Source organism: Mya arenaria, chromosome 10 (assembly GCF_026914265.1).
Source record: "Mya arenaria isolate MELC-2E11 chromosome 10, ASM2691426v1".
NCBI lineage: Eukaryota > Metazoa > Mollusca > Bivalvia > Myida > Myidae > Mya > Mya arenaria.
Genome location: NC_069131.1, coordinates 12,139,594 through 12,159,295, shown reverse-complemented (window position 1 = coordinate 12,159,295; position 19,702 = coordinate 12,139,594). Strand labels below are relative to the sequence as shown.

At 34.7% G+C, this 19,702-nt stretch overlaps 3 protein-coding genes across 3 annotated transcripts; 2 read left to right on the top strand and 1 right to left on the bottom strand.

Annotated features, from left to right (window-relative positions):
* The first annotated feature begins 6 nt into the window (after nt 1-6).
* On the top strand, nt 7-6,331 carry LOC128204231 (receptor-binding cancer antigen expressed on SiSo cells-like). The gene is made up of 5 exons (XM_052905620.1): nt 7-84; nt 1,277-1,465; nt 2,068-2,253; nt 2,771-2,860; nt 3,637-6,331. Exons 2-5 carry the CDS (start codon nt 1,277-1,279, stop codon nt 3,847-3,849), a joined length of 678 nt encoding a protein of 225 aa, XP_052761580.1. The 5' UTR covers nt 7-84; the 3' UTR covers nt 3,850-6,331.
* Nucleotides 6,332-7,448: 1,117 nt separating this feature from the next.
* On the bottom strand, nt 7,449-11,241 carry LOC128204189 (uncharacterized). Its single transcript, XM_052905566.1, has 5 exons — nt 11,179-11,241; nt 10,811-10,893; nt 10,016-10,142; nt 8,959-9,143; nt 7,449-8,247 (listed from the first exon to the last, which is right to left on the bottom strand). Exons 2-5 carry the CDS (start codon nt 10,866-10,868, stop codon nt 8,015-8,017), a joined length of 603 nt encoding a protein of 200 aa, XP_052761526.1. The 5' UTR covers nt 10,869-10,893; nt 11,179-11,241; the 3' UTR covers nt 7,449-8,014.
* A 541-nt stretch (nt 11,242-11,782) lies between these two features.
* LOC128204328 (uncharacterized) lies at nt 11,783-16,618 on the top strand. Its single transcript, XM_052905741.1, has 4 exons — nt 11,783-11,864; nt 14,064-14,789; nt 14,939-15,468; nt 16,442-16,618. Exons 2-4 carry the CDS (start codon nt 14,075-14,077, stop codon nt 16,616-16,618), a joined length of 1,422 nt encoding a protein of 473 aa, XP_052761701.1. The 5' UTR covers nt 11,783-11,864; nt 14,064-14,074.
* Nucleotides 16,619-19,702: the final 3,084 nt, after the last annotated feature.

Sequence of the window (19,702 nt, the reverse complement as noted above, 5' to 3'; positions counted from 1 at the left end):
CGAGAGCCGACGTTATTTTACATCATAACAACTTTTTGCCAACCTGTCGACGAATTTCAACAGTGTGCATGCTCAAATTTCAATGTATGGCATTTTAATAATTTACATACAAATTGTGATAGCATTCCGGTTTGATAACCGAGAAGTGACAAAAGTTTCAATCCTTTAAAGACACGAAAATTGAAATAAAGTTTAACACGATCTCCACCCATTTTATATACGTGTGGTTACGCACAACTATTACTTATGTTTGTTCAATTCTTACTAATTTGGGAGTTAAATTTGACCATTTAAATAATGTATATGCACTGTTGACCAATAATACAATGTAACGTAATCCTACTCACGATATGCAGATGTTTTGATGATTCATTGCATACATGTTTACTAGTCATTCTAAAATGCCGTCCAGGCTTTTTTTTAATGATGGTTAGTCCAGGCTAACCATCATTAAAAAAAAAGCCTGGACGGCATTTTAGAATGACTAACATGTTTACAAAATGAAAGCAGGTAGTTAATATGTACATAATCTTATTGACAAGAGGTGGAACACACAGTTTGTCTTTCTCCAAAAAAAGACATTAACAATGTTGAACAGTTAAACTGAAATTATTTTTTTATTTATAAAAATGACTAATAAAATGTCTTGAAAAACCAAAATCAAAAGAGTTATCTATCAAAATAAATTAATTGTTGCATTTGGACATGTGTTCGGAAAAAATTAAAGTACGAATTAACATTACTAAATTCATGTTGTGTGCAAAGCTGTACGCAATGAAATATGCAGTTCAATGAAGAGTCCTAAGTGTTGACTCTGATGACCACATTATACATTGTATATGAATGAAATTCACCTCTTAATTTACCAAGGTTTGTTTCCAGATTTTTTTTAGCCATTTTGATTTCCAAGCACATCGAGCAATTTCAATGGCGGATGACTGACCTCTCACTTAAAATGTCGACTTTTGATGAATTAAAAGTGCTTTGTGAAATATTGATATGATGCTCTTGTTAAAAAAATACAAAAGTAAGAAATGCGCATGCAATGTAAATATTATATGTTATTTAAATGATTTACATCATGCAATATCTGTCTTTTGGTTTATAGTTACCTTTACATACAGAATAGAAACTGTGTCAGGATTGTGCAATCTGTGCTCTATCTCTTGTCAATAGATAATATATAGCGTAAAAAATTTAGAGGAACCTCTGTGGAACTAATACTGCATAATTGACTTCTTTGCTATCTCAAACTTACAAATGTCTGTATTTCCAGATGATCAAGGTGGTTTGGAATGTTGTCAAGAAAATCTTTAGTGTCATTTTTCTCCTGCTGTCACCTCTTAAGCGCCTATGGTGTCGGCGTAAAAGGCGGACGTCAGACACAATTCTGCCTTTGACCAACCATTATCCATCTGTAGAAAACCTGAATGCAAATTACTCAGCTTTGAATGGAACTAGTCAGGTTAGTTGGGTAGTGAGTTTTTTGTGAGAAATGATTCTACATCTGATTTTAGCCTTATCCAGGGATGTCAGTTTTGAATTGGCAATGTGGAAATGTTTTGTAGATTTTTATCAACCTCACTAGTATAAGCTTGCTGTGAATCCAGTTAACATAATTATAACTATAAAGATATACAATAAAACTGAAAACTACTACCTCAACAGTTACTGGTATGTTGAGGTATTGCAGTAGCCATGGTGTCATCATCAGCTTGGTCATGCTAAAATTTTCAGACTTTCATATTTCATTTGGTATACACGTTAAAAGAGACCTTGTGAACATATGTGGGAAGGCACATTAACAACTCTGCCTTTAATAATTGTTAAGTAATGCCCCTGTTTGAAAAATAGATCCGTTGTGGTGCTCTTGATGATGCTTCTCAATTTTTATTTGAAATATGAATCACTGTGTGCGATACAAATCTGAGCGTTGGCAAGCCTTTCTGCTTGCACATACATGCTGTAGATGCAGTGTTTTACTATAAAATGTGCGTAGTGAAAGCTTAGATTCTAGGCTTAAGACCTTGTTGGTTCCACTCTTCAAAATGTCCTCTCCTTGCTCAGGGTGGAGAAGATTTGACTGCCTGGGACCAGTGGGATGACCAGCAACAGCAGCAGTACAACGAGCGTGTGAGGTCTGTGGAGGAATATCGTCAACGGCAACTGTTGCAACAGCAACAATCCCAAGAGGAGATGCCGGAACCGGACTACTTTCAAGACATGATCCCAGATTATAAAAAGCAGAAAAAGGTGCCATTACTGATAAAAGAGTATAATTTATTGTATGAATAAAAATATCTGAGTTAGTCTATCAGTGAGTATGTTCTTTGGTGTTTTTGTTTGTATGTTTCCGATTTCTTTGCCCATAAAAGGAAGGTCAGTAGGTCAGAATTCTTTTTTTAGGTATAGTTATGTAAGAATATCATTTTCACAATTGAAACTGTTGTCATTTTGTCTTTGCCAATCTTATCAAGAGTGCTCAATAAAATCATACATTTCTGCAATAAAAAATATAAAAAGATATACCCAAATAAAAAAAGAGGTAAACATGTAAAAAAAGGCCTGGCACAATATGATGAGGGTCAGTCTGGAAAACGCAAACAAACGGAACATAACACTTTGAAGTAAAGTTCGCTAAAGATTTTGTGTTTTATGCAATATGATGGTCAACATTCACAAACTGTTCTTTGATTCAAATTGCTGAATTATTGAAAAATTATGTTTGAGTTAGTGGAGCATCAGTTTATCATTGCATCTTCTTTGTCAGGTATTAATCAAGAAGAGAGAGGAAAACAGTGTGAATACAGGATCAATATCCAGCAAACTGGCCATGTCAACAGATGTTCCTTTAATGCAGGTAGGAATTTCTCATTTGATAAAACTTGAAGTAGGCCTCACTAAAAGAGAAAATGTTTGGTATACTGCTTAAATTATGCCATGTTTAACATTTTAACAGTCTATATTTTTTCCCCATATAATGTGGTTGGTGCTTGGGCCTTCTGAATTAGAAGTACGAGTCACTTTGATTGGATATTGCAAAAACAAGGACAAGAAAAAAGTCCATGGACACTAAATTCTGTTTGCAAAATTAGGTAGGATAAAAAGTTTGTTAAAACATTCAGAGGGGCAGCCCTGTTGTTAAGGAGCATTATTTTAAATTGAATTTTATTTTTCAAATGTTACTGCATTCAATAGCTCATGAAAGGCTTCATTAGCTTGTCAGTTTTTAAAATGAAACAGGCTGTTGTGTGCAAAACTACAATATTTTGCCCTTACTCAAATATTGTTCAAGATGAACAGACTGAATACGATACCATTAATTGACAGTAAGACCTATGACTCTGACACAAATAACAGGACTAGTCAGAAAAATCAGACTTTTTTTTTTATAAACAAACATGAATTCTTTACGCTAGTGCTTGTCATCAACAATTTTAAACAAGACTGGCTGTATAAAATTCTGAATTAGTCCAAGCCTGGATAGCATTTTAAAAGTGAAGGGCTTAGGGCTTGTGCTAAATTGGCCACTGATATACAAAGTAATGCCCACCACTTTTGCCAACTGAGATTAACCGACAAGCCCAAGCATCCAATTTTTGTGTTCTTTTCATACAAAATGAATTTTTGTTGCAGTCATCAGAGCTGGCCAGCTGGGAGGAGCAGGACAATGCTTGGGATGAGGACAATGATACCGAGCTAGGCTGGGAGGCTGACAATGTGATCCGGGAGAAACGGAAACAGGACAGACAACAGCGGCAATTAGAGAACCAGAAGCGAAACAGGGAGCGGGAACAGCAGAGGCAGGCAAAATCACATTCCAATTTAGCGGCTGTGAGACTATCGTGATAAAGGCTTGAAGTGGTGAAATCTCGGTTAAATGTGCATCTACATGACTGTATGCTGAGATTGTATGATTTATATAATTTATAATGTTGAGTGTAGGATAAAATAAGTAATTTTGTATAAAGAAGATAATTATGTGCTGGGTAAAGGGGCAGTAAATGTGTTGTATGGTAGGTTATCAAATCATTGTCCATTTACATTTTTTGTACAGATTGTTGGTCATTAACATGATTACATTTATTTATATTGTGTGCAGTCATGATGAACCTGTATATACATTATATGTTATGCAATCTTAGAAAACAAGGTCACAGGCGAGATTGATGTTACAAGAGAAATCACGTCTTTTAATACACTGATTTTGAAGTGTGACATTGGCTTTCTTTTACTGTATCATTGTTAATTGACAGTAAAAAACCCCAACACAATCGCATTTAAAAATTCAGAGTGTTGAAAAGAAACATGTTTTCTCACATCACAGTGTGGCTGGGTTTTCACGGATTGTGATATTCTGAAAAGTTTGTCAAAACTGAAAATGTGTTTATCTGGACACATTTTAGATTCTTACTATTGTGTTTACCTTTTTGGCATCGTTTTACATGTTCTTTACAATGGTACTATGTAAGCATCAAAGTAAGAATGTTTTTTATTTATGTGTATTGAAACTATGGATGTTTTCCATACAATGGACACTTCTGTACATGCTGTGGGATGTTATGATGACTAGCAAGTCAATATGTTTCATTCAATTATATGGTATTTATATGTTATTCTTGATCATTATTATCTACATGAATACATATATGTTTATGTTTAAAACATGCCCTTTCCGTTAAACATATTTGTGTAGACATATTCGAGATCAGTTTACCTCAGGATTAGTTATGTGGTAATAAAAATATAATAGCTTTCTTGATAACATGATACAAGTATGTGAGTGTGGTTTATAGATAGGTCAAACATTTGTTTAAGTTGTTGTACAATGAACATCATTTGATTAACAAATTAAAAATATTAGGGCAATTTGTAAATAAAGAACTCTGTTTGACTTAAAATAATGGCTAAAATCCGTGATTTTACTTCTTATAATTGGGCCTTTATGTTTCTGAAACTTAACTTCAGTCAATATGCGCTCTATGTACCGAAATCAGATCAGACACGCTTGACATATTGTCTGACATCTTTTAAGTCTACGCAGGACATTTTCGTGTTACCTAGGTTATTTTTCAGTAAACATACAAATTAAATTATATTATAAATTATTATATAATATAAATGTATAATAGGATATGACTTCAACACTTTTTTTTATTGACATACAAAATTTAACTGTGTATTACACTGCTGCAGTTCTGTAGTAAAATTTTGGTACCGTCTTAAACAGACAATTAATTTCTTTAAAACAAAAGTGGTTTATTTAACTAATATATTTTAACATATATTCATTATCTTGACCTGATATCTATGAGTGTCAGAGTTTTAAATGGATTTGACAATGCTTGTTAAAGATGCAGATCACCTCAAAATGGCGTCTTTTGAGGAAATATCGGGAAGCCGCATTTTAGGCTGATCTGTGCGGGTAGGCACACCACACAGATATGGAATATAAACATTCAGTGAAATGACATTTATAAAAAGGCTTTATACACAGTTAATAGTACACATATCAGTTTTACCCTGACTAAATCATCGGGCAATTCTGTCCTCCATTCTTTGAACATAGGACAGACAGTTTTAACATATACCAGCAATGTCCAACGTGTTTTCCAGTTCACTGATGTGCTTCACATGCTACTAGAAGTAAGAATTAGAAGCGCCTTTTGGTCCAGGTGATTTTCATTTTACTTCAAAAGTCGTAGGAAATTTTGTTTATGTCTTAAATTTGGCATGACTTAACATGATGTCGCCTTTAACTAACGTAATGCAGGGATTGTGATTTTTAGCGATAAGCATCGATATTTAACATTTGATCAAAGATAAAACCAGACACAACATGATAATTATGTGTATGACCCCACAATTCAAATACTTTAAAACTGCATTTTTAACATGAAATGAATTTACTGGTATGACAAATGCAACTGTGAACCTAAGAAAGTTTTTTGAGTGAGAGATGTTGTCCTTGAAGGTTTGGTAAACAAATATCATATGATGATCACCAAGGATGATGAAGTTCAGGATAAATCCTGAAGTCAGGATTGAGTTGTATAAATTTGGCCTAAACCCAATATACTCAAAATAATTAGGATTTTCAGTTACTTATCATTGTTATATATGTGCATGCATGTGCATGTATATTCCTAGTGCTCTTCTGTTGTTGATTCGTTACAGATTAACATTATTTCAAACAAAAGTTAATTTCTTATTGTGTTCAATAAAGCGGTATTGACCACATGTGTAATATCGCACATTTGTGGTTGATATTGTAAATGTTTTTTGTTGTCATAACATTCTGGTCAACTACTTGAATAAACAACAAAAGATATGTTCTTGTCCTTTTTATGTGCTCTTTTCAAACATATGTCCACATTTATTTCTAAAAGGTACATGCATGCATCTTACGTGGGCATCTGTTGCTAGCACATAAGTACAAATACAATCTAGAGCTATCACTGAATGTGATAAATACCCTGTCAATAACACCTCGTAGTGAGTGATAAAAGCTACATGATTGATCGACGAGACGGCATGAATAAGATAATAATGGTCCTTATGTTTCTATTTTACAGTCTACGTCCATACCTCGAAAACATATTTTGTTATGGAGAGAAATATAAAAAAATGAGTATAACAAATAATCAAAGGGCAATAACTTAAAAATAGCATGCACAAAAAATGTCTTGTACAGCACTTCACCTCAACACAGTCAATATGTGTGCCATACATGTTTGAAGTCAATACCTCAAAGCATAAGAAGTAATAGAGAAAGTAGAATCACGACGAACGGACAGGCAGATGGACGGGACAAGTTGATTCCACCACGTGGTTGGGGTATAATCATGTTCTTGTTCCCTGACAGTTTTAAGTCCTGGCCTCAATATTACAAAAATCTCAATCTCAATTCATTTTACTACATCAGACCATAGTATGATTAAAAATCTTTTATGTTTTTACTCTTTCTAAAAGCCAATTTTCTTCTGGAATGTGTCTGTCGATATTTCAAAGGCAATGCATTCTAGAGAAAAACATGTACTTGGGTAATTGCTCTTTTGATATCAGGTTTTAAATGAGATGAAATTGAGAGTATTTTGGATGATATTGTAGTCCAGACCCGTATTTGTTTTCATGTAAACCCTGTTATTATATTAATTGTACAAGGAAAAACGGTTTACATCTATTGCGTTGCTTTCGTTGCAGCATGAATGTCAACATGTGTATGTATGATAACAATACAACAATATAATTTCAAAAATTCTTTATATTTGTATTTACAACTTTGCCTCTACTTTGTCAGCATGCTGCAAGAACCCACAGCATTAGTTTTGTGTAGCCTGATTAATTATTGCTGCAGCTAACTTGACTGATTATTTGTATAGCCTCATTACTGCTTCAAGGCAAACTAATATAATATAATATATATAATGTAATATAAATGATTTGATTATTGCTTAGAAAACCAATGCACACTTCAAAGATGAGGTAACGTAAAAAAAACAAAGGCATAAAAAGCAAAAAAAAAATGCCAGGTAATCTTGCAAACATAGGGTGTATGATTTCTTCTGTTATTTTCAATGCATGCGCTCAATACAACTGGAGCAAAGAGCAAGTCATTTAAAAGGAAAAAACGGGTGTGATTCAGGCTGATAGCAACATTGGTTTACATGACAACATAGATTTAAATGCAAGTCTTCAAGAATTTGATTGGAAGCTAGAAGCTTAAAAGGACCTGTTGGTTGTAAATATATAATGTTGACAATTAAGTTTTCAGTGTAAAATAAGTTTAAAAATATATATTCTATTTTTAAAAGAGTTTTGATTCGAAAAATATCTGGAAACTTTTAAAAACATGGCAATATTGGTAGGTATTCGCTAAAAGCCCTTTAAGGCAATGTAAAAATTACATACAAAGCACACTTCCTTTTGCGAAGTATAAAACTTTATAGTCAAGATTGGACGGATTTTCAGTAGTTTGATTTCACAGTTCTAACATGTATTTTGATATAACACGCTATCCTTCTCCCGTGCCATAACCACCATATGATCGTGGAGGATATGCTGGGTTAGTTGGTGCCGTTGGTCCCCCATGCGCGTTACCGGAACTCATATCATTTGGATTGTTCATGGACGGTGGGGCGTATGCGGGCTGGGTGCCTGCGGTGTAAGGCGGGGGTGCGACGCTACCCGGTGTGGAGTAGATGTTTTGTGGCGGATACGCGGCATATTGGTAGGCCGGCGGCGCCGCTGTAAATAAATAATGCTTGTTAGGATTTTGAACTTCTTAACCAGTATCATTTTAAATTTATTTATTGTGAAACAAGTTATTACAACATTATATTATTCCCTTTCGTTGGCACGATTTTATGCGGTAGTGTGATCTTGTGGGGGAACACGGGTTACCCGGAGGAAAACCACTTATCCGACTTGGTGGCCACTACCAATATATACCATTGCATAAAAGGTAGGCTTAGTCCTTTTATGTTATTTATTCAGTAAATTACATCCGCTAAAATCACAAAATCATCAAATAAACTCGGGCATTTTGTAAACTTATAATTGCGTCGTCTGCCAATAACAACGACTAATGGAAATGGCCATACATGTTGTCGAATTAAACCAAAACCATGCATATACCACCAGGTCCCAATGTCTGGAGACATATATGAAGTCTCTTGTAACTGGATAAGTAAAGGTCACTAGTTTTGGTTTGGTATAATTTGAGCAATATTTACTGTTTTAAGAGATTTTGGACTGTAAAAGGGTATTATTTTATGAGTATCACGATGAACTAATTTTGTTTTAGTAAAATCACGGACCTATAAACCATGGGTTATAGGTCCGTGGTAAAATCCATATTAACTAAGAAATTTGGCTAAGAAATAAAAGCTATTTCAGCCTGTAAGATTAAGAACTTTTGAAAATTGGGCAGTATCAAAGCTCTTTTGGTCTACTCACACGTATAGACGAATGTATTGTTCTGTGGGTAGGGGGTGGCATGGGCACAACCAGTTCCGGCCGGATGGACGACAGAGCCGATGCGACCCCGCTTCTTCATCTGCTGACAGCAAATCACCAGAAATATCACCACTGCGATAAACCCCACACAGGCGAACCCGATCCCCAGGATGACCCCGACAGACCTGTCAACAGAAATCTGCGACCATGAGCTAGTTTCAATAAAGGATTTACAGGCCACCTTATCACCAAGCGTTCCACCAAATATCATAAGATCAAACATTTCAATTAAATACGAATGTCACAAAACGAATTGTTTTTCTTTTACAAACTTCGAAAAATCTGTTATCAATAAAGCTATTAGTTTCAAAATGCAGTCGAACCCCGTTGGCTCGAAGTCCCAGGGAGTGGCGAAATTTTCGACTAAAATAGACTGAATCAATTTTGAAACGGCACCAATTCGACGAGTAAATATTTTGTTGTTGTTTTCGCACAGACTCAATTCTACATAATTTGTGTACCTAACCTTAGCAGCATGGATTTCATATTTGTATTAACATGTTTAAAAGTCGCCGAGTAAATTAAATGAATCTGCTCGGGCAATATTTCAAGTACTTCAAGTAGATATTTAGTAAGTTTTACAATTTGAATTGCAATTTATACCGTTGCGTGATCAATAAACTCATTAAACTGGGGTGGTATTCAATATTCAACTTAAGTCAATCTTAAGGTCATACATCATTGACTTCATTCACTGTATTGGTCCGTTATTTATATCACGCGATCCGATTAGCTACATCGTTCTTAGATCCAATTAAGACCAGTATTGAATACTAACCCTGCCCAAAAAAATCTATTCGTTTTGAAACAGGTAATGAAACAACTACTGTGTTGATAGGACGGCTGTGGTATTGTTCCGTTGTATAAACGGTCTAAAAAATACGCGTCCAGTTCGATTCCCTGATTTGCTTGTTTGCGGTGGATGTTCGAATAGGGATGCATAGTCATGGATGCATTTCGACTATTTCTAATTAAGAACATTTAATGGTAGACGCACCAGTGGAAGCAGCATATCTCGTCATCATCGCCGTAGTCTCGACAACAGCCGCTCTCGCAGTAGATTTGCCGAAAGGTGTAGTAATCCTCGTGCAGGAAATAGCAAAATTGACCCGCCCGGCACACGTCTGCGGAAACCAATCGTTAATCAAATTATTAATCTATACTACTTGATTGTATCTCGACTGGAAGACAGCTGTAAGTTTATATGAGTCACTCTCGAGTCCAGTTCCATGGTAGAAACCAGTACCAGTCTCAAGTCTGAGGACCTGTATTGCTCAAACCCACAACCTAATGGACGAAAGGCGGACTGACAACTTTACCACTAGACCGCTACACGGTATAAATGCTTGTACAGTAGTGTGCAGGACACTCGACGTTATATGCCCTAAGATAGACTTGTAATAAATAATAATAACAATAATAATAATAATAATAATAGCAATAATAATAATAATAATAATAATAATAATAATAATAATAATAATAATAATAATAATAATAATAATATGCTAGGGCTGTTACTACAACCACTACTACTACTACTACTACTACTACTACTACTACTACAACTACAACTACAACTACTACTACTACTACTACTACTACTACTACTACTTATAATAATAATAATAATAATAATAATAAAAATACTACTAATAATAATAATAATAATAATAAAAAATAAAAATAAAAAAATAAAAAAATAAAAAAAAAAAAAATAAAAAAAAAAATATTATATGAGTGCAATGGTTATGTGGTTTACATTGCATGCTAGAATACATTTACATCCCACCTGTTATCAAAGTCAATATAACAACTTCCAGATACCAAACCACTCTCTGACAGCTCATATCTGGATGTTTACACGGTGTATCCCTGGAACGCAATCGATCTCAGAAATAAATGAATAATTGATACATTAAATGGCATCCTTTGTTAAACATATATAAATATGTTGCATTTAAACAGTAAAATGAATTTGTTTATGTCCGTTTAGTCGATTGAAAAACATGTTTCAAATCCCTCACCACAGAGATACCTAGCTAACACTTGAAAATCAGTCTACCTCCTATGTACGTTATAAATTTCTCGGTTCTTATTTATTTTGTCAGCAATGACATCATTTATAATGAAATATACGTACAATGATAATTAACTTACTAAGAAGATTATTATTCCAATTTTATACAACGAAATCATGGCTGTTACGGGTAAGAAAGCTGATTAGTATCGTTCATTTCCCGGTAAATCAATAACACCCTTACTAGAGACGGGACAATATTGCTGGATCGATACCCGTTGCTATATATATAACACTTCATTTTAAAGCTATTTATCCGGAATGAATTAATGTCACCAAGCCAGCAGAAAAAAAAATGTTTCTAGAACCCAGGGGCCCGTTTCATAAAAAATATATTTTAAAACTATTCATACGGAATGAATAAATGTCACAAGGCCAGCAGAAAAAAATGTTTCTAGAACCCAGGGGCCCGTTTCATAAAAAAATGCGATGCGATAGTACTCGCTCACCAATTTTATGTTGGCAAAAGAATTTTAATTACCTTAATAATAATAATAATAATAATAATAATAATAATAATAACTTTATTTAACGAAGGTTACATACTAAGTGTACAACCATTACAGACATACTACTTATGCGGGGAAAACGCATCAATAATCTTGTTCGAAAAAGAGTACAGTCTAAAGACAATATAGTTACACCAATATATTGCACACCATTTTAAAGGTAATTGACTCTTCTTTCCATGTCACTTATTTAGAAATGGATTGTTTATATGTTGATTGAGAAATTTGCATAAAACTGGACTCTATCGTGAAATCGGGTAAGTTTGAGTTACATACCTTGTTTCTTTTTTGTATATCAAAGACACTAAATATCTTCAGATGTGTTGTTTATCTCATTGTTTGTACCCAAAATGGTTTTAAACAACATTTAAGTGACAAACAATGGTTCAGATGCCTGTGGGAATGTTCAGGACGTATTATATAAATAGTCTATAAATGGCCCAAAGCATTACAAACATTTATTTACGCACCAATACATATTCCTAGATTAATACTTTTTAGGGTTTATAAATTTCTTCATCACAAATTAGATAAAACGCACTTGCTGTATAAACGATAGGAAAACGAAAGAACCATTGCTTAAACGAGCTGTTCAAACAATTTATCACCAGCTAGTCAACATTCTCATAGCTCATTTTCAACAACAAATCGCGCATCCACTACCGCAACCAACAACCAAACATTGCCTTAATGCCAGTAAACATTAAATTTTGACCCCGTTGAATATTGCCCCAGGGGTCATTTTCAGGGATATTTTTTTACGTTGAAAAATGACCTTGACCGTTAATTAATGACACTTGGTCAAGTGAAAAGTTGACTCTCGTTCAAAACTGATCAAGGCAAGTTTTTATCTTAAACTAACTCTATTCTATGGTCATACTTGGTTTGATGTTTTAATTGAATATATATGTAGGTTACCGGGGTATTTATATCAGGAAATCCGATAAGCTACATCCATCTTAGATCGAAATTAAGAACAATATTGAGAACCATCCCAACTGTAGTCGTGTCCTTTTTAAACATTGAAAACTAACCCATTGTCGCATACAATTTACCTTTTTGGATTGTAAGTTATATGCCATTAACTGAAAATACGTAATGTTTTTCATTCAATAGTTATATCTTTCCTGATAATAGTCCCTAAATATGCTTTTTTAATATAGTAATAGCGATATTACTATATTTTTTGCTGTAGCTGAATTATGAATAGATAAATAAAAAGCATGCAGTTTTAAACATTACTCTTTGATAACTTGAATTATCGTGACCGCAAACATTGCTGCTGTGTATTGTATTTGTTCAGCAATTGTAAGATTGAATCAGTCTATTGTTCGACTAAAATAACTACTGCCCACATACAATAGTGCCTCACAATGTAAAAACGATTCTTTTATGAATACGAATACCTGGTACCATAGCTTGACTTCATGGAACACATCAACAAAGAGGAACTGAATTTAAATTTTCATAATTTTTCATATTTCTGCTTCCACTATTAACATTATTTCTACTACATCTGTGTGTAATACACTTATCTTCAGACCGGGAGGGGGGGTGGGGGTGAAAATAATATACCTGAGGGGTCATCTTTTCTTCGCACCTTAAAGGCTCTTTGACAACAATTTTGGCTTAATTATTGTTTATTGTATTCAGTATTCAAATTTATTACTTTGTCGTTTAAGTTAACTCACCAAGTGCTATACGGGGTAAATGTCTTTCGGTAGCCAAATTCAACTTTAAGTCGTACGGAGTGATATAGTATATATTTATATGACTATACCCCCACAGAGCTATTAAAAAGTGTCTTCTTACGGTTGTACAAGTCTGTTGTACTGTATCTATTACATAATTTTGATATTTTGATATCTGTACATACACGGCTGGCTGTCAAATACTGCAAAAAGTACCATGATTTTCGGTATGCATTTCTTCTTAATAAGTGGTATGAAGTAAACATTACAATTGAATGATAACGCTGGATTAGGCTCCTTATAGAAGTCATTCGCAAAGAAAACTCGTAATTGCTTTAAAACCATTATTCAATTATGGAAATCATGATTTCCTCTAATTATTACATGTCAATGTATATTTTCATTAAGAGCTCCTCGGCCATTTTTGTCAAAAATAACCTCGGATGTTTGTCGGTACATCAGCAAAAGTAGTTCGTAAAATTTGGAATCATATCATTATTTAAATTTAGTGTTTTAACTTGTATTGTTGATTTGTGTTTAAAGTGGTTGTCAGTGAAGTATATTATTGCAAACATAATTAAGATTCCCAAGAGTTGGGTCATTAAGTTTAACTGCTAAATTAAATAAGTACGCGATCCGCTTGCAGCGGACTTAAAAAAGACCCGATTTCTAACATTATAAACCGTCTATATACATCCGAGATTGTTTTCGATGAAAATAGCCGAGGAGTTCCGGATGTATATTTTTTCTTTCTTTATGACATAGAGCGGCGAAGTATGGCCAATGAAGCCAAAGATACAGACGATTGGGAGAAATATGGAGCCAGACCGAAGAAAAGATTTTCACAAGAATTTCAGCGGAATGAATCAAATCACCCAGAAACATCATCTATTGATCATTCAGCAAACTCAGGGGACAAATATATGTTGTATGATAATGATGAGCTAACGTGTGCTTTTCCAGACAAAACGGAATTAAGTCTGGAAGATTCTGAGAAATCTGCCATTGACGGATACCAATCGCATGTGTCGTATATGGACAATGCTGATAGTGCAGTAACAAATTTGTTCCATAACATCTCTGAAGATCAAGCAAACGTGTATGTTAGAAATAAAAATAAAAATGAGGAATATTTAAATGTGACAACACTACACTACTCACAGGTACATATAGAAAAACACATCAGAGACATTAATGATAAGCAAGACCAGGAATTAAACGTCGTCGCACGATGGGTAACTGACTTAAACCAAGATAACAAAGAAAAGATGAAGCGGATGGAACAAACTACCCACACATGTTTGCAAGTACTCGAAGATTCCTTTGAAAATAACACTGATGCTTTCAAACAGGAACTGCGTGTACATTTCCAGAAAAGTGTAGGACATTTTCAAGAACAGCTCGAAGAAACATCCCAACGATTGATGCAGCAAATGCGTCATGAGATTCACAGACAAACAGATGATACAGAATTTCTGCGTACATTTTGTGGTATGTATGTTTATATCAAAGACATAAGGTATATATCATGAATTTCTTAAGATGATTACTTCTATACTTTTCCCATGAATGAAATTCTTATCTCATCGAACATTTGTATGTTTTAATGATGCAAATATATTCTTTCTAAATGTTTAAAGCTGACGTGGTTGAACTGAGCATCGAACGCTACAATAGCCTGCCATTTTCGCCTATCGGAAAAGAAAAGACGGTGCATTTTTTTGAACTTTATGTAATTCCTAGTTTATTTCGAAAGATATCACTTTCCAACAGAAACCAGGAAAAGAGAAAGGAAAGTGAGAAATTGAAGACTTTGCAAGAGATTTTCGAAATGAGTTCCACGAAAACAAAAAAAGTATTTATCAGTGGAAAATCGGGATATGGCAAATCTTCCTTCTGTCAATTTCTCCTTTTGTCTTGGTGTTTGGAACAGCCTCATACAGGGGTTGATGAAATGGATAGCCCACTTCTTGAATTGAAACGTGCGGCCGAAACCCGACAGGACTTAACCCAATTTTCCGTCGCGTCATATCTGAAAGATCGCTTCGAAGTAGTGTTTCTTGTAAATATCAGAAGTTTGCAAAGGCCTGTTTGTTATATAGAAGAAATGATAACGATTCAGGTTACTGAAAGACTAAGCGAAGTATATTCAGAGGAGTTTTTTGAAAAGGTAATGCGATATCATACAACGTTAGTAATTGTCGATGGTCTTGATGAATGGTCCCACGATCCATCTTGCAAAGAAGACCATGCGTTACCACAAACGCGAAAAATTCGAAGAAACTGCACGGTATTGTTTACTTCAAAGCCCTGGAAACTGAGAGAGTTGAACGTTTACGAGAATGAAGCTAATATCATTGATTTGGAAGGTCTTTGTGTTGCAGCAAATGAAAGTCTCGTTAGTAATTTCACAACGTGCCTGAACTATAGATACAGAAGAAATAAAAATTATAAAAACTTTAACTTTTTTGGAAGGTTCAGCACAAAAACTGTTCCAGCATTTCAGAGGCCAAAGAGTGTTTTCTGTTCCAATCATTCTTTCATACCTGATTTGCATCTGGCATGACAATGATGAGAATACGGATTTGTTAAGTATTTTAAAGTCCAGAAGTGAGGTGTATTGCAAAATCATAAAACTAATGATTGTGCGTTCACAATGCACCGATTGCAACCTTTCACCGGATTTTGAGACCTGTTTACCAGAATGTTTTCGTAAAGCCAATTGTTGGTTCTGCAATGATTGTCAGAAGATAATTGCCGCGCTTGGGGAACTATCCTTTAACTCTTATGCTATTGAAGGACAGAAGTTATTAATCAATACCCAAACCGTACACAGATACCTTTCACACAAACAAAAAGAAGTTGTTCTGAAAATAGGGTTTTTGACTGGGACATCAGAACCACTAAAGGCCGTGGAAAACGACGAACTGTTCTGTTTCGAACACGATTCATTGAAGGAAATGTTCTGTGCGGTCTTTTTATCTTCCGTCAGCGAAAAGATATGGCAAGAATGCTTACACACAATTGAAGATTCTATTGATAGAAACGATATGGCATTTACTCTTTCAGATGCGTTCGTGTTTTTGTGCACAATGCATTTTGAAAGAGCTTGTGAACTATCCATATTGATATCCACATGTAAGGTATGGGACCTTCCGGATGAAGCTACGGTTGAAAATGTTTTCAAAAAAAGAGCCATGGTCGCATCGATTCAGGAAATCGTTCTCAAAGGATACGAGGAGGCATTTGGTGGAAACGAAGATCAATTCAAGATCCAATTTCGGCACGTGAGCATACGATCGATAGGTGGAGTGAAATAAGAGAAAACATGGGAAAATTTATATCGATTTACAACGCGATGAATTGTGATACAGATATCAACGATGTTCTCCGGCGGAATGATTCGTCCCTGAAACATCTGCTTTTTGACAACGCCTGTGTTTTAAAAGCGAAATCGTTAGATAAGTTGCAAAATCTTACACATCTGTTCATTATTAGGTGTACCGTGTCAGAGAAACTTTGCTTTGCGAGACCAAACTCAGTTCGTGTTCTTTGTTTAATGGATGCCCAATGCAATGATGGGGTTGACTTTTCAGGGGGATTGAATTTACGCACTGTTATAGTAGAACTCACTGATTTAGAAACAGGCATTGATCTGTCAATGGCCAGAAGATTGCGGAGACTTGAGGTAACAAAGTCCAACTGTAACCGAATCCACGTGAGACCAGACGTCTTGTCAAGTTGCTCAATCGTTGGAAAATTAACCTCCAAAAAGACAGATTTGCATATTCAATCAGGGTTAAAAAAAATTGAAGGTATAAAGCTAACAAATGTTGCAGTGAATGGCGAGATAAACTTTGCGACGTGTGAAAACCTACGCGAAGTATATTTTTCCAATATTGACTTGCCTCATCTCCTTCTTGAAAACAAAGATCACGTTTTGGATGTTACCCTGGAAAACGTTAATGTAATGGGACGCATTAAACTTACCAAGTGCTTGAACATGTCTTCGTTAAGTATTTCAGGGGCATCTAATTTAAGAAACATCATTGTACAAGAATGTCCAAAGCTTTTGGAGGTCAGTATTTACAAGACAAATATAAAAGAATCTTTAGATTTATCAGATTGTCCAGGAATTAAAATACTCAAACTGCATTGTGTCAAGATCCGTAGTGAACTTGACATGTCCAGATGTTCAGTCATCAAACGTTTGGATGTATGTGGGTGTAAAATTAACCGAATTCTTTGTGCAACCAATTTGTTTGATGTCAAGTCAGTGTGTCTTAGAGATTCAAATCATGAGATATATGCGCCTTTTTTAGAAGCCATAACATACTCTGACATATCCGACTTGAAGGTAGAAGGATTGGATAAGAAATTAACTAATCAGCTTATGAATGCAATACTAAATATGCCGACTTTAAGAAAGTTGGAGCTAGCAGCTGTAGAACTAGGTCAGCTCTCTGATGATGTAAGACAAAAGCTGAAAAAGTTACAGAAAATTGAGTTTAATAATATGACTTTTGAAAGGGATACATATTTGTGGATAATGGAAGATTTAGCTCGCAAAATTCCTGGCGATGATTTTATAATGGACGATTGCACAGTCAAGGAAGTCCGCAATAAAAGAACTGAACAGAACAGAACAGAACATAATTTTATTAGACGTACACCATCACAGTACATAGTCAAATAATATCAAACACATTTACAAATATGAATTCAACAAGTCACATAATACAGAATCGATGTAGGTTGAATACAAATAGAAATCAAAGGTAGCAATAAAAGAGAAACATGGATATATTCCAATCCAAAGTTTGTGCAAATGAAAACAACACCGATTACCTGAAGAAACAAATTGCGAACAATTCGTATCGTCACAGAGGTATTAATTTTACTGTTCACATTCATATTGAAATGAATGATAGGTTAACAATGTGGTGATTTTGAAAAAAGGCTGCCAGCAAAAAACAAAACACCATCAGTTGCCGATATAAGTAAATTATAGGAACACAGGCAAAACCACATTTACCTGGTATTTAAACTGCAGTATTGGCCAGTCAAGCTATCCAAATCAAGCTGAAAGATATACTTGGTTAAGGTAACCGTGACCCTGAATGTGTGATATTTGATAGAGCTCATTTACATGTAACATTAGCAAAGCAGTCATATTTGCGTTATTGTTCGGAATCAACTTGATTGCTAAATGGCAGTTGTTCACTTATGAACTAGATTCATATATGTATATAAGATTTGTAATCGTGGTCTCATAATTGTGATATAGGTACAGATGGTGACTTGTTCTCAATATATGATTGATGTATTTATTATCAACGCATAAACTGTTTGTATATATTTTGATTAGTTTTACAATTTATGCCATTTCTACATGTATTTTTGTACCAGTGAGCAAAAGTGTTGACAGTTTGTTTAACCAAATCATGTTTTTAAAACTATATTGAAGTAGTATTGTTAGACCATGAAACATGAAATAAAGTATGCAATATTTCCTCCGTTTTTTTTGCACAGGGTTGTTTTCAACTACTAGTATATAAATTGCAAGCTATGTTTCCAATAACCGAGCTAGATTTGACAAAGCAAGAAGCATTCATTTAATTTGTTAAACTTAAATAAAGATAATATTCAATTAGCATCCCTGCGCCCTAAAAGGAATGAACAGCGAAACGTAAACAAAGAATAACTATCCACTCAAAGCGCATCACGTGACACAATGATTTCAATGATCACAGTTTCCCCGCCTAAAACATCCCGTAATAGCCCACGTGGGAATGACAGCACCTTATTAACACACACATGAACGTCAATCATACTGGTGAAAACCCGTATAAAACCCTGTCTATGCAGCGCTATCAGCGCTTTGATTAACGACTGCCACAGAAACAACTCATCATTTATGTCGTGGCCTATCCAAACGTGTTCATGTAAGGCCAAAATTTCTAGGTAGGGTAGGTAGGGATTTTTTTTTATTATTATTATTTTCAAAATCTGTCGTAAGTTCAGAGTGTTTTCTTGCACATGGCAGTCTTTCCTACATTACTGTCATTGCCTGACTTTGTTTTATCATATAAACAATGATTCTGATTAAAATATGCATTTATCCGCCCTTCGTAACTCTCTATTCGCTAACGAATATTTTTTTTGCTCAGAAACGGAAAAAAATAGTTAGGGTCGGTGCATTTTTATAGGTAGGGTCGGGTTACCCGAAACAGACATATTGTTTAGGCCTAATTGATAACGAGTATAATAGAAATTGAGTAATAAAATCGCGAATGCCGAGTGTTTGGATAAGTGTGGGCGTGGTTTGGAATTAAACTGAAGCAAATTCAATTTTTGATCCTCTGACCCCGCCCCTATCGATTCAGTCGCAGCGCTATCAGCGC

Excerpts from the sequence above, each read along its gene's own strand:
- LOC128204189 (XM_052905566.1), bottom strand. The coding sequence starts at position 10,868 with ATGAGCTGTCAGAGAGTGGTTTGGTATCTGGAAGTTGTTATATTGACT. Across the intron at positions 9,144-10,015 it reads GAGATATGCTGCTTCCACTG|GTCTGTCGGGGTCATCCTGG; the intron begins GTGCGTCTACCA and ends TTCTGTTGACAG. Across the intron at positions 8,248-8,958 it reads CAATACATTCGTCTATACGT|CGGCGCCGCCGGCCTACCAA; the intron begins GTGAGTAGACCA and ends ATTTATTTACAG.
- LOC128204328 (XM_052905741.1), top strand. The coding sequence starts at position 14,075 with ATGGCCAATGAAGCCAAAGATACAGACGATTGGGAGAAATATGGAGCC. Across the intron at positions 14,790-14,938 it reads ATTTCTGCGTACATTTTGTG|CTGACGTGGTTGAACTGAGC; the intron begins GTATGTATGTTT and ends AAATGTTTAAAG. Across the intron at positions 15,469-16,441 it reads CAGAGGAGTTTTTTGAAAAG|GTATGGGACCTTCCGGATGA; the intron begins GTAATGCGATAT and ends TCCACATGTAAG.
- LOC128204231 (XM_052905620.1), top strand. The coding sequence starts at position 1,277 with ATGATCAAGGTGGTTTGGAATGTTGTCAAGAAAATCTTTAGTGTCATT. Across the intron at positions 2,254-2,770 it reads ATTATAAAAAGCAGAAAAAG|GTATTAATCAAGAAGAGAGA; the intron begins GTGCCATTACTG and ends CTTCTTTGTCAG. Across the intron at positions 2,861-3,636 it reads CAGATGTTCCTTTAATGCAG|TCATCAGAGCTGGCCAGCTG; the intron begins GTAGGAATTTCT and ends TTTTTGTTGCAG.